The sequence below is a fragment of the Hakea prostrata genome, chromosome 4 (assembly GCF_041222555.1).
Source record: "Hakea prostrata isolate BN-2017 chromosome 4, UWA_Hpros_2, whole genome shotgun sequence".
Lineage (NCBI taxonomy): Eukaryota > Viridiplantae > Streptophyta > Magnoliopsida > Proteales > Proteaceae > Hakea > Hakea prostrata.
Window position 1 is genome coordinate 8,960,037 of NC_142603.1, and position 15,114 is coordinate 8,975,150.

Genomic DNA, 15,114 nt, shown 5'->3' on the forward strand with positions numbered 1-15,114 from the left:
TCTACTCTGTTGATATACCCATGCTTTAATAGCCTTATTCGCAAAGGATTTCCATGAACAAAACTGCTTATAGTAAACATGGAGAGATTATCTTGACTTTTTATTTTTGTGGGTAGGCAAGGAACAAGAAAGAGGCTAAGCATGTAAAATATGGAATAAAGGTTTTCTGGATGATTTGAGGAAAGTGAGATGGTTTGCCAGAAAATGGAAGTGGTGATTACCTTATGTCCACTTCAGGTAGCTTCAGTTGTGGCTTTTAATGGAACGGACAAGGCAGGAAGATACCCAACTCCAATAGATGCTTCAAAAGCAACCCGACAGCTTAACCTTAATAGATTCGACCTTGCTTCTCTCAATTCTCAGCTTCAAACAATCCAAAGGCCAAGAGGGAATTTAATTAGTTACTAATAGGAGTAGTTCTTCTTTTCTGTTATTTTAAGTATTAATTAAACTACTGGTATCAGATACAAGGAGATACAGTAGCTGCTTATAGAAACCGAAAGTAATGGAGGGAAAGACCAAAAAAGGAAAATCCACTTCTCTGGATCTCCGATCTCCTCCCTCAATCTACATTCCAGAAACCAAGTTGGGTCCCATCTAAATCCAATCCCAATGACAACAAACTCAAAAATTAAACAATGATTGAACAACAAGCCTTTTTTTTCTTTCTTTCCCAAAGATGATCTACTTCATAGGAGTAGGTAGGAGAGGGTCTGACTCTGTGTCTGTATCTGTATCTGTATTTGCATCTGTGTGTGCCCCCACAATACCTGGCTTCACTAAGCCATCATCAACACATAAAATTTCCTGCAAATTATCCACCTTCTTGACTTCCTTCTTGATGCAGGAAGAAGAAGAAGAATTGATGGAACAAGAAGAAGCTGGCAACGAAGCTTGAGTAAGTTGCTTGGCTCTTTCTGTTTGCACCACCCAATCTGTGGTGATAAGAACGTACACCATGAGAAGAGCACATGTAGCCTGAGCTGCAAGCAATCCAAACCATAGCCCTGGAAAACCCATTTTAGCCCCAAAACCCATGAAGATAGCTACAGGCATACCCACCAAGTAGAAAGATCCCAAGTTGATATTTGCTCCTGTGGTGGGCCTTGCGCTTCCTCTCAGAACCCCACACCCAGTCGTCTGGGGACAATTCCCCAGCTCACACAGTCCTGCAATTGGCAACGCCATTGCTGTGAGCTCAAGAATCTCAGCATCATTAGTGAAGAACCTTCCCCATTTGTGCCTCATCAGTGTAGTGAACAGCATAGCTGCAAGTCCCAAACCCACAGCTATCACCATTGATACGATCATCGAGATGCGTGCCTTGCTCGGCCGATTGGCTCCCAGTTCGTTTCCAACTCTGGTAGACACGCCCAAGCTAAGAGCAGAAGGGAAGACATAGACTAATGAGGTAGTTTGGATGAGAATTCCCATGGAAGCAATGGTGGCTTTTGGATTGACAAGAAGCCCACATAGCATTATCATGAGCTCGTACCACCACCACTCTAAGCAAACAGAGAGACATGTTGGCACGGCCAGGCTCAGCAGCGTCGACCACCCTCTCAGGCAGTCCATGCTGGGTGAGACCCATGAATCTTTGTACACGCCGGAAAAGAAAACGAAGGCAGACAAAAGAATGAACAGGTTGAGATTGGTCCAAACCATGGCTATAGCCACTCCTGCTACACCCATCTTGAGGTGAATCACTAGCAAGAAATTCAGAGGGACGTGTAGGAGAACGGAAATGGCAGAGCAGCAAGTGAGGGGTAAAGTAACGCTTTGAGTTCTGAGATAGACTCGAAGAGGGTGGAGGAGAGAGAGGAAGAGAAGGTCAGGGATGGAGAAGACGATGAAGAGGTGGGCCACAGATGAGATGGCTTCATCTTGGCCGCACCATAAGAGGATTCTCTTCATATTGAGCCACATAAAGGATATAGGAATTGAGGTTGTGAGAAGAAGAAGCACCGTTCGTTGAAGGGTTAAACCAAGAAGCTTCCATTGCTTGGCACCGTATGCTTGACCACAAATGGGTTCCATTCCCATGGCAAGACCTGAGATAACAGAGTAGCCTGTGATGTTTGCGAAGCCAATGGAAAGAGACCCACCTGCTAGCTCTAGCTCTCCAAGATGCCCTAAGAAGAGCATGGAGATCATTGCTCGAGAGTATAAAATCAGACCGGTGAGAACTGTTGGCCCTGATATCTTCCCTATGGCCTTAATTTCGTCCACTACCTCAGAGAAAGTTGGCCATCTTCGGTGTTCATCTTCTTCACTGATGAGAGGATCTAAAGCTTTCTTGGTTGTTAGGAAATGGGTTGTCTTAGGAGAAATGAATGAGGAAGGATAAGATGGCTTTGGGTTGCACATAGCCACTACTGTATATTTTCTCTTTCAGCTTCTCTACTCTTCTCTTCTTTTCTCTACACAGTGGAATGCTGTTAAAAGACTTCTTTTTAAAAATGAGGAAAGATGTCTCTTGCCACGAGTGGGGATTGCAAGGGAAAAGGGTATATATACATAAGAGAAAGAAAAAACCAAAAAAATTCTCTTATAAGTGCAATGGACAGGTGTTGTTGCTACAATGAGAAAATTCCAGTATTTTCAAGCAAGAAGTGAGGGAAAATTCTCTTATTAAGTGCTGAGGTGCTTACAGAGTGATTACATACTTTTATATATATATACACAGAGAGAAGAGAGAAGAGAGAAGAGAGAGAGAGAACAATGCCTTATTGTCACTGAAGCAATAGGAAAAAGGGAAGGTGTTTGTAGAGTACTACTAGAGGGAGGTGCTGTATAAGGCTGAGATGTCTAAGAATTAGGAATAAAAAAAATTAGGAATAAAAAAGGATAGAAAGAATGAGATTGGGAGGATTTTAGGTAGTGTGAATGTGGGTACCTAAAAGAAAGAAAGAAAGACAAAAGTGGAAGTAAGAATCCACTCTGGTATTTATCCAATATATGATGGATGGGTGAAAAAACATAAGGAAGGAATGATTGGTGATTTTATTTAGTATAGTGTTTAAGCACTATTGCCCTGTTTTCTGATAACAAGTTTGATATGGATAAGCTGACAAGGGTATTATTCTTTTTCCATCTTGGGCTTTCTTTGTGATGGATATGTTCACTAAATCCTGGTGACCTATATTCACACAGTTTTTAGAAAAACATACTCTGCTGCTGTGCACAACCCTGCACATATATACTAAATGATTGGCAAAAAAAAAACAAAGTAAATATAAAATTATTGAAAATTTATAAAATTTAGAATTAAACTTTTGATCTCGGCCAATCATTTAGTACAAAAATGCAATGCCGTGCAAGTCGGAAAATAAAAAATTCCACCATTTATTCTGTATGGATTAGCATAAAATCACATTCATCAAAGCAGTTAAGCTAAGTGATATCCGTAGATTGGCAGAATGAATCAACTGGTAGAGAAGCTAGCTAGCATTGGTAGGTGACGCCTGTTCGTCAGCATCTGATGATATTGTGTCTCCCAACACGTGTGCATGAGAATATTAGAGTGCAACCCATGCATGTCACTCTAATTGATCAAAGGCCCACCTCCATCGTCGGATTCGTCTCTGTGAACTGTGAAGTGAAAAACCCAAACACTCACTTCCTGGCCTGATCCAGACAAACCCTGCTTTTCAGCCCTGACCATCATCTCTCTCTCTCTCTTCCTTTGCTTACTTTTTTTTATTACAAGTGGATAGAATCTCTTAAACAAGTGAACATAGTTCTGTTTTCCTTTGAAAAGAGATTTGCCTGGGATTCTAAGTTTATAAAATAATCACATCAGTCTAATCTCCATTGGTGGGTGGGTTATCAAAGACCTTGTCATCAGTCTTGAAATCTAATCTCAAAGAATATCAAAATTCAGATTATTTAATATATAAGCTGTCCATATGGTGCCCTATCATGGGGTTATGCTGGGTTAGAGGGATCAACACAAGATTTTTGTGGAGCTTTGGCTTGAAGACCATCACATCATCGAATGTGTCTATGATTTGGACATCAAATTAAAATTATGTCTCTTTGTGGGTACTCAGATTTTAAGCCAAAGAACCGAAAAGTTGAAAGGATTTGGCAGTATTTTTAACTTAGTAGTTAGTTCCAGAGGGCCAATCCTTTCTGAGCTTCTGTGCACGTTATTTATTGTTATTGTCATCATGAGATGCTTAAAATTTTATCTTTCTGGGTATCTGAGCTTAGTTTGGGTTGATAATGGGGACCACTGTGTTAATGGGTTGTATGGAGAACCGGCAGATGGGAAGATAGGCAACACAGCAATGACAACTACGTGCCCCAATTGCAGCCATTTAATCTGTAACCCTTTCTTCACTACAAAACTACATGTGTGTTTCTGGGTCTGTATCTGCAATGGGAGACTTTGGCTGTGACTGTGAAGCGCAACAGAAAACAGAAGCACCATGGCCCCCACCATCACCATCTCCTTCTCTAATTAACACAAGAGAGGCAGGACCCCCCCCCCCTTCCTTTCTCTATTTCTTTTCTTCTTTGTCTTTGTCTTTCCTTCTCTTTTTTTGCTTTACCTTTCTCCCAGTGTCATCAACTGTGAGTAAGGTAAGAATCGGTTTCTCTTTGTTTTTTTTTGGCAGGCTTGCAGCATAAATTATTTTCCCTGAAATCCGAACCCACCCATGTCAGATTCCATGTGTCCCCAGCTTGATGGGTTGCTATAACTGGGAGTGTTTTTATACTGCCATGCATCCCAGTAAATTAGAGAATTTTTCTGTCTACTGTAGAACTTACAACACATCCTCTTCGTGTTGTCTGCATCAAAAGTAATGTCCAGCCAGCAATATGAACTTTTGTAAACATTTAAAGCAAATTGCCAGTGTCACCCATTTGCCATTCTATATCACCAATCACCATATGGTGGGCACCTTATGAAAGGAAAAGAACAATCTTCACTAAAGCTATACAGGTGTCATAATCTATGAAAACCACATGTCATAATCTATGAAGGCCACAGGTCAAGGCATTGAAATAATCTGATCTTTTGAAGAAAAAAAATTATGTATAAAATATCAATACTAGATTTAACTATTAAAATAATATTTCACGGTAAAAAATAATGGATAATAAATTTATTGTGTTTTATGTGAAATATCAATACTTAATCCTCTAACTTGACCCATTCTCGAACCCTTGGCACCAAACTTACCTGTGTCATAATCTAATACATATCAGTATTATTGCCAATATCTAGCACAAATTATACTTAAACATATAGGCAGAGCTTCCTTAGGGCCCCGGGTTGAAGAAAATTTTTTATGATAAAAACACTGGATAAAAAGTTCATGTTTTTCACTTAGCTTTTGCTTTTGATAAATCCTGATTCCACCACTGCCTAAACAATGATCTTATTCAACTCTCCCTCCGGAGAATTTAATTTTAATTTTCTCAGGCTTTTGTAGTGACCACTACTTAAAAAAAAAGGGCATCTCCATCAGATACTGCAGATGATACTTGGAAGAAAAATGCAATGCATGAAAAGAACTTACAAAAGAACTTATTCCTATTATCTGATGGAAACCCAGAAAGAGAAAAAGAACAACAAAAATAAAGGACCTTTTTCCATAAAAACCAGTCAAGCTTTTAGAGAACCAAAGCATAGAGACATACCCTCACCCAGGTTTTGATCAGCATATATTACCCATAATCTGTTCGGCACCAAGCAAATTCACCTTATTGGGTGCATGGAGTTCAGAGTGGAAAACGTAAGATTCCACAGACACGTTACCATCAACCAATGGAACTGGTGAAACCAGTGCTAGCCAATCGAATGTCATCAGAAGGATTGATACGAAAGTTTCAGCAAGAATAAGCCCAGCAAACTACATATCTTGGTTAGCACAAAAGGAAATTTCTCTGTGGAAGTGAAGAGTGATCCCTTATTCCTCTGGAAGGGTGCATCTACTTTTCAAAATGATTTGACAAATCATTTCCATTTTATGTTAACTTGAAATTTTCAACATTCAAAGAAATTCCCAGAATACTTGTGCAAGGTAAGCTTGCGCTTTAGAGGGCACAAATAAGGAATTTATGACCCAGCCGCAGTTTTCGTCGGAATCAAGTCCAAAGCTGGCCTTGATTCCAAATACGAAAAAGAAAGCATGAAGGAATGGATGATGACAAACGGAATTTTCATATTCAATAGCAGCCGCTGGAGATATGCATTTTTGTTATCACTAATGTGTTTGTGAAAATTCCCACATGGGTGTGAATATCTGTTTGTGTGCATGTATAAATCTGGGTTGTTCTACCTTTCCCACAATGTTGATTCCATTGATAATGCGGTATCACCATCTTGCTTAGGCGCAGACCATGAGACTGCATGGGTTTCCACTGTTTTTTGTTTTCCGCAAGAATTTCCAAAAGCACTTGCGACGTAAAATTCGTGGAAGTGGGCATCCAGAATCCAAGCTTTTTCGATTGGAATTGTTGGGTAAAGCCAACGCAGAATCTGAGACCCCAAGTTGCAATGGAGCACCTTCCAATTATATGATCAATCACTGTAACAATCAAACACAAGTTATTAGAAAAAGAAATGACAGGCCTTTCAGTGATTGGTCCAAAGCAGAACTATGGCTGATCACCCTATATTTTGTGAAGTAATACTATTTACAACTTTTCTTTGTTTCACTGGCTGTACAGTTCTGCTAATTTGGGTGATTAGAATTGACAAATTCAAGAAAACAATACAAAATTGTACCTTATACGGTGACTCTACGCTTCTGTACATGCAATCGCGGAAGACCCAATATAGCTATTAGTCCACTTGCAAAAGCTGCAACCGCTGCCACAGCGAAGGACGGTGAGTTTGAACCACCAAACAGCTCATCCAACGGTCCACTTCCCAGTGATACCACTACCTGATCTCAAACACCAGATTCACATCACTTCAACAGCTAAAAAAGTAGAAAGCAGCATACTGAATAGTACCATAACCACTGAAGATTAAAAAAAGCCCAAAACAATACTGCAAGCAGTTACAAATACTAACTGTGGGATGAAAAAATGATAACCAGAAAATTATACAAGTACATACAAATACTGAGGACAAGCAGAAGATAACATTGTGCATGATACTTCAGACAAAACATGATCACTTCCCCATTTGGGTTTGTACCACACTAATTAGGAAGATATCATTCCATCATACAAGTTGACGATAGTAATCAGTCTCAAGGAAGATAATAGATGGAATTTTCTTAATCCATTACAAAAAGGAGGAAAGCCATGCTCCAGCACCAGCAGAAAAGAGCACCTTATGCACCAGTTGAAATAGAAGAAACTTATTCCTGTAAGGTCATTATTACAGGAACTCAGCCTCATTGAAGTCAATAGAAGTTTCAATTATTGATCAGAATTATAGAGTTTGTTTAATGTAGAACCTTCAGTGATATGGTCCCAACCACCCTCAACCTTGTAGCCACTACCAGATAAAATACAAATAATCTGGGATTATGCTAAACTGTATCACAATCCTGAGAATGATCTGGATCTATCAATAAAAGGGAATATCCAGTGCACAAGGCCCAGTAATAGCAGGTCTGAGGAACGTAAGCAGTCTTGAAGGGCTGTTTCCATCATATGGATCTACTGATACATTGGCGAAAAACAGACGTCTGGGAAATCATATAATTTGATAGAATTTTCAAAAATATGTGTGACTAGGTGTTTGCCCATCCTCATATGAGAAGATTTGAGTGCTCACCTGCAAAATGAATCTACAAAAATGAATGCTCATAGATATGAAATATGGAGAAACATCAGGCAGTTGAGGCACAAATACAGCTTGTGAGCATTAAATCATTTAATACATATTCAAATATCAAATATAGAAGTATGCGATTAGGTAGACATTGGATCACAATGGCTTGGATTGAGCCTTAATTTATGTAGTCCATATGTAATGTCATGAAGATGGGGCATATACAACTCCAATTGCGAAGTCATTCTACATTATGAGCATTGCTAAGGCCATTAGATGATACTCTTCAATTATGTAAATTATAAGCCCATTTAGTGATGAAAATTTTACCATACACGTGGCTTCAAGCTTGATCAGTTGCCCAAGGCGGCAGGGCCTGAATCCAAATGCAATAAGATTTGAGGTTGAGTTTGGATTGGACTTTCCAGGGCAGGTTTGGGTTAAGCTCATGTATTGACCAACTCTTTGGGTTTACCCATTGTTTTTCAATTTAGCAATATCGAATACAGTCAAGTTGTCCTTGGGTTTACTCATTCTTTACAATTGAGCTATTTTGTCAGTGGAACCCAAACGAGTGATCTTTGCTCAGAACAGATTCCTACCAACTGGACCTTGAGGTTGACACTCTAGTTTTCTAGCCTGCCAACAAGGAAGACCCATGAATTTATAAGGTAAAGGATTGTCCTACAGCACCTATTTCTGGCTGGTCCAATTAGACAAGACAGTAACGGCAACTTTTGTTAGGGAGTATCCAAGTACAAGACAAAATAAGAATGCCAGTATCTGTTAACCACAGGATCAACCAATTGCAGTCTTGCAAACTTGACCTCCAAATCATGGTTATTGGACAACCATCCAGCTACCCAATGAAGAGATTTCTATGTCATAAGCTGGGTTATGGAAACTGCTCTGACTATTTAAAATGGCTGAGAACAACTTCCAAGTTTAAGAACATGTTTAGGGTCAATCAGATCTCCACGGATGAACCATCGTCATGGTTCACACCAATCTTTCTGTCTTGGTAAATGAAGGTGAGGCGTACAGTGAGAGGGTAACTCCTTCAGTCATTATATTCTGTTACGGCTGTCAATAGTGAAAAGCATATCAAACATTGCCGACAGAAAAACAATGTTAATCTAGTAAGTTTCAGTAACAGTTGGCATTCAACACAGAAAAGCATGATTGTCGTTAAAAGAAAATCTCATTTTAGTCCTTGCAACCATATGAATACAATAGAAGGGAACTCAAATAATTACGCAGACACAATTACGGACATTTACGAAGGCATGGTGACAAGTGTCAGAACAAAGAGGGCTAAACTAGTGAATTCCCAATTACAAGGTCACCAAGGATCAGCTACAAGCCCTTATTTATTTGCACTTATTAGGGATGATTTAACTAGAACAGTCCAAGATGAGGTCCTTTGGGGTATGTTATTTGCATAGGATATTGTTTTGATAGATGAGACAGCGGAAAGGATTAATACAAAGTTGGATCAGGGAGATCAAGCTTGGAATCAAGAGATTTTAAATTAAGCAAAATGAAGATGGAGTATATGATGCATAACGTTGTTCAAATCATTAGAGGCAATAGAGTGGTAAAATTGGAGAAGCAGAAGATATCACACTTTAGATGCCCGAATAAACCTTTAACAGAGAGGGTGACATTGATTATGAGTTAAAATAGAATAGATGAAATGTAGGGGTGCACTGGGTGTGCTACATGACAAACTTCAGCTCAAGGGAAAATTCTACAACATAGTAAAAAGATTCTCTTTGACTTATGTGGCAGAGTGTCCAGCAGATGATAGCTAAGAGGATGTTGAGTAAGATTTGCAGGCCTAAAATGATTATTGGAAGAAGAAGTATTATATGCATGCAGTAGGGTCCGATCCTAATATGGCCATAGATAGGGTTGTTTGGTGGACAAGGACTCATAATACCAATGCTTTGACTAGTGCTTTAACTACTTCCTAATGTTCCTTTTACTTGTACCCACTTCTTAGTTTACTTCTGTTTTTCTTATTGCTGTCTTGGCCACTTCTAGATCCATGTAACAGAACCCATTTAACTGGAATAAGGTTATGGCTGTTGTTACTGTATTTCTAGGAGGAAAATAAGTCGATGTGATGATGTTCAGTTGAATAAGGCCTTGACAAGTACAAAAAAAGGCACGTGGTCCATGAACTAAAAGAAAACATAACAGACCACAACGTACCTGTGGGATCACAATAGCTATGTTCAGAATACCCATTGATAAGCCTGCAATTCCCAATTCCCAATAATGACATTAATACAGTTTTGCAACCTCACTTAAACTTTAAAAAAAAATAAATTAAATAAGAGCAAGGAATAAAGACCTTGGCCAAGTCCCAAAGACTCTACACGTGTAGCAATCATAGCATAAGGAACACTGTACGTAACCTGCAAGAACACATTTGAAAGATCAGAAAGAAGTGATTTAAACAAATATCTTACATGCAGACTAGAAACAGAAGAATACTTGGCTCAGATGTCTGTGTATATGACATCTACCTGATCTATCTCCTTTGTACATGAGAAAAGATCAGAGCTCATCCCTTGGAACAGATGCTAGGTACATCCCACCTAGACCATCTACCCAACTGAGATGACCAAAGGATTGAATTTACATTGCTGTAGAATGCATAACATATTTTAGACCATTAGTATGCTTTCGTTGAGAATCCAATTGAATGACACCACACGTATTGGGAATACCAGGTGGATCATGTTGGACCAGGACCATCTCAAAGCCAAAGAATAAAACATCCGGCAACATTACAGCCAAAAATTTGGCACAGTCAATGTCATATATGCATATTTGATAGTTAAAAGAAAGCAAAAATTATCTTTTCTCATGGAAAATTTAAAACAGATCTTTTGTGAAAGAATAGGGGCAACTTACTGCTAATGGAGCACCAAGAACCGTAAATACAACAAGTGCAGCAATTACAATGGTTTTAGGCGGAAGATCATCTTGGCCAAGCTCTATATTGGCAGCCAACAGAGAAATTATGAGCATTGTTATGAAACAAATAGACATTAGGATATTTGAAACCCCCCAGACAAGGCCAGCTCCCCACTTCTTGCAGAGTTTCTCCATGACAACAGAACTCAATCCCATAAGAATAGAATTCAACATTAGTCCAAATGAACCCATTCTGACTCCAATATGATAATTCTTTCCTTCATTTGGATTCCCTCTGTAAATCTCTCTGCCCATCCAATCAGTATCAAACAGAATAAATGGAAACCATCCAATCCAAGTCAGAGCAGTTACAATCAGGATTATCCAAATGGGCATTGTAAGATACCTTAAAGTTCCAAACAACTCCCAAAGAAAAGCTTCTTGGGCATGAAAAGACTCATCTGGTCTTTCATCAGCAGAGTTACTAGAACTGAGATGCAGTTCCTTGGATGCAGAGATGCTCACAGACGTGGTGACCAAAATAACAGCAATGGCAATAAAAAAAGCAGATTTAAGATTGGCACAGTTAACGCTGCACGCTGAGGTGACTGTGAAGGGAAAAATGGTGAACCAGCCACTATAGGACCCAGTTGCATAACCAAGAATGTTGCCAACAGCCATAAACAGTGAAAAATATGCATTTGCTATGCGAGCTCTCCTCTGATCCTTCCCTAGAATAAAAATATACACATAAAAGAAGTTATGGTTTGTTCTAGTTATCAAAATATTCATTTTTTGCCATGAGTGGAGCAAATAATGGTGCATATGTTAGGATATGATGTAAAAGATGTATTCTCAACAAAGCTTTAAACCAGAAACAGATACATTATTTGATTTTTTGCTTCTAAGAAAGATAATGTGTTGGATTCTACTAGGAGTTCAATTAGAGTTTGTATTCATGTAAAATTCTATTCCTTGTAATAGTGTACTTTCCACTTAATTATAAATAGAGGGCTTGAGATCATTGATCGATAAGCCATTCTACCAATATCGTATTTCTCAACATGGTATCACAGCCTAAATTCGATTAGGGAAGTGAGAGAAAAAAAGGGGGGGGGGCAGTGTCTGAACTTACCTCCTCGCCTCTCTCTCACTGTCTTGTCGCAGAAAGAGTATCGAAACCCATCGCTGCCTTTTCTTTCTGGCAGTTCTTCAAACCCATCGAAGACCCATCGAAACTTTCTGGTAGTTCTTCAAACCCATCGCCATCGCCATCACCATCGCTCTTTCTTCGAACTCTCTTTGCACAAAACCCCTAATGGTATCGACAACGCAGCCCCTTCCCTTGCTGGCTTTAAAGCTGTTTTTTTAGCTCTTTACGCTTCTTAAATCAAAGCTCGTGGCAGAAAATCTATTATGATCTCGATTCCGGATCCTTTGCAACCATCTTTGTACCACACCTTGTCTCTCTCTTGATTCCAAACCTAGTCTCCATCTTCTCCGTCTCTGTTGTCAGTTTTTTTTTTTTTCAAACTGGTCGGCGGCGAGTGGTGACTGAAATTATTCAGAACTCAAGAATCAGGGTTTCAAATTCCTTTGTCAGCTGCACTTTTTTTTTCCATCGATTGCAGCGGCGGCAGCATGACCATCTCCATTCATCCAGCGCATAAGGAACTATTCTGGAAGAGGAAGTTCAAAGAATCCCAGGTAGACCTCGATGCTTCTAAAGTCCTAATCCTATTAAACCCATAGTATGGAGTAGACCATCCATCCTTTGGCCGAACCATATTTGGTTGTCTTTGGTTTTATTGGTTTATTGATGTTTCAAGGATTGGTTTATTTGTAATTTCTTTCGTAGTTTTTCGTAAGAAAAAAAAAAAAGAGAGAGAGAGGGGTATTTATAAGTTTATTTTGGGTGGTTTGGCTATTGTATTCTACGACATTTTAATTACTTTGAAGGGGTGAAGACTGAAGAACTACAGACAATTCTTTCAACATGGCAACCACCGATGGTACTACTACTCCCACTGGATCCGAACATTACCCCACTCTTCATCCTCTTTCGGTAATATTTGATGGCACAAATTATTTGATCTGGTCTCGATCTGCTTACCTAACTATTGCTAGAAGATGACTAGTTGGACATATTACGGGCACCACTATCAAACCTATTACCGCAAGTGTTTTACAAGATAAATGGATATCAAATTACTCTTATTATGTCATTCCTTTTGAATTCCATGCATACAAATATTGCCCGGGGTTACCTATTACTTGATACTGCAGCCCAAATCTGGAAGGCTACTATTGAAACCTATGGACAATTGGGGAACAATGCACAAGTTTATGAGCTACAAAAGAAGCTTCATGAGACTACCCAAAAGGAACTAACTATGGCCCAATATTATGCTGAGTTGCGCTCTCTTTGGCAGGAGTTGGATCATTATGAGGATTATCACCCCACTAATCCAGATGATGTGACTACTTATAGGAAGCACATTGATAAGATTCGGGTATATGACTTCTTGGCAGGTTTGAATGTGGAGTATGATTAGATCACAGTGCAAGTATTAAGTCGTTCTCCCTTTCCTACACTAGAACAATCTTATGCACTTGTTCAGTGTGAGGAAAGCTATCAATTAACCATGCTTCATGCTCCTATTGTGGAGAAGTCACCTTACAGGTCTCTTAGCACTAAATCTGATTCAACTAAGGAGATTGTCAAGTGTGAACACTGCCACAAACCATATCATACCAAGGCCAATTGTTGGAAGCTCCATGGGAAGCCTGTTGATTTTAAGCAAAAAAGAGCACAAAAAAGAGGAAAACCGAAAGCTCATATTTCTGAAACAGTTTCCACAACACCCTCTGCAGACGTTGGTCTTTCACAAGAGGAGTTAGCTACTCTACGACGTATTTTGCAGTCTTCTATTGCTGATACAACCTCTACCACTGCTTCCTCTACTAACCAAACCAACTCCTACCTTGCTACTTTAGGTAAAACTTTTACAGGCTTCCAAGTTTCTTCAGTTTCTACTCCTTGGATTATTGATACAAGAGCCATAGATCATATGACAAGTTTATCCTCTTTTTTCTTACAATATTCTCCAACTTCTGGAAAGGATAAAGTTGGAATTGCTGATGGCTTATATTCTTCCATTGCTGGAAAAAGGACCATTCAATATTCTCCATCACTTTCTTTGTCTAAAGTCTTACATGTTCCCTCTTTCTCTACTAACTTGCTCTCTATCAATAGTCTTACACATGACTTGAATTGTAAAGTGACATTTTTTCCATCTTACTGTGTCTTCCAGGATCTGATCACGAGGAAGGAGATTGGACGTGGTAAACTAGACAATGGACTTTATTTGCTCAAGCCGATTGAAGGATTTACTTTTGCTCTGACTACATCTTCTAATCAAGTCCATTCGGTAATATCAGACCTTCATCAGTTGCACCGTAGGCTAGGTCACCCCCCTCTAGGAACTCTTAAGAAAATATTTCCTAATTTAGTTTCTTCTTGTAATGAGGATGATTTTTTTTGTGAAGCCTGCATTTTTGCGAAATAGACTCGTTCTACTTATTTACCTTCTCTTCATAATAGAAAAACTATTCCTTTTATGCTAATTCATACTAATGTGTGGGGTCCCTGCCGACATGTGTCTATTACTGGCCATAGGTACTTTGTTACTTTTATTGATTGTCACTCTCATTCTACATGGATTTATCTTTTAAAACAAAAAAAAAATGAGGTTTTTAGATGTTTTCGTGATTTTCATAATATGATTAAAACTCAGTTCAATGCCACTGTGAAGATCCTTCGCAGTGACAATGGCACAAAGTATATTGATGGTTAATTTTAGATATATCTCTCTGACTCTGGCATAATACACCAAACCAGTTGCGTTGATACGGCTGCCCAAAATGGGGTTGCCGAAAGGAAGAATCGGCATCTCTTAAAGATAGCCCGTTTCATTATGATTGCTATAAATGTATCTGACCAATACTGGAGTGATGCTATACTCACTGCTTCTTACCTTATGAATAGGATGCCCAGTAGGATACTTGGTTTTAAATGTCCTAATGAGATTCTTTAGGGAGCCTTTTTTTTATTATCCCCCCAAAGATTTTTGGATGTGTGTGTTATGCCAGAATCACCACCCACCAGAGTAAGCTGGCTCCCCGTGGCCTACGCTGCATATTTTATGGGTATTCTGCTACTCATAAAGGGTACAAATGTTGTCATCCTCCTTCCAGGAAAACCATTGTATCCATGGATGTAATTTTTAATGAGTCTTGCCCTTACCATACATCTCTCCAGGGGGAGAGTCCTAGAGGAGAGGTGTTCTTTCCGACTATAGATCTTCCTATCACACAACAACACAACTTAAGAGTTCAAAAAGAGTTTCCTGACCAGGGGGAGACTTCTGCCAGTATACCTG

General features: G+C 39.2%; 1 protein-coding gene and 1 pseudogene across 3 annotated transcripts in view; both read right to left on the reverse strand.

The window, feature by feature from the left end:
• Positions 1-384: 384 nt before the first annotated feature.
• LOC149017640 (protein DETOXIFICATION 48 pseudogene) lies at positions 385-2,619 on the reverse strand (annotated as a pseudogene).
• A 3,461-nt stretch (positions 2,620-6,080) lies between these two features.
• The window catches only part of SUT4 (sucrose transporter 4), a 28,377-nt gene continuing 19,343 nt past the window's right edge, over positions 6,081-15,114 (reverse strand). The window contains exons 2-6 of one of the 3 annotated variants that reach the window (XM_089151962.1): positions 10,670-11,403; positions 10,104-10,167; positions 9,962-10,005; positions 6,743-6,902; positions 6,081-6,542 (exon numbers count right to left, since the gene is read on the reverse strand). In XM_089151962.1, the coding sequence (XP_089008088.1) occupies positions 6,744-6,902; positions 9,962-10,005; positions 10,104-10,167; positions 10,670-11,403 (1,001 nt within the window). In that variant the 3' untranslated portion in view covers positions 6,081-6,542; position 6,743. Of the gene's footprint in view, positions 6,543-6,742; positions 6,903-8,526; positions 10,006-10,103; positions 10,168-10,669; positions 11,404-15,114 lie in introns of those variants that run through there. The other 2 variants (XM_089151963.1, XM_089151961.1) reach the window with 2 other exon arrangements.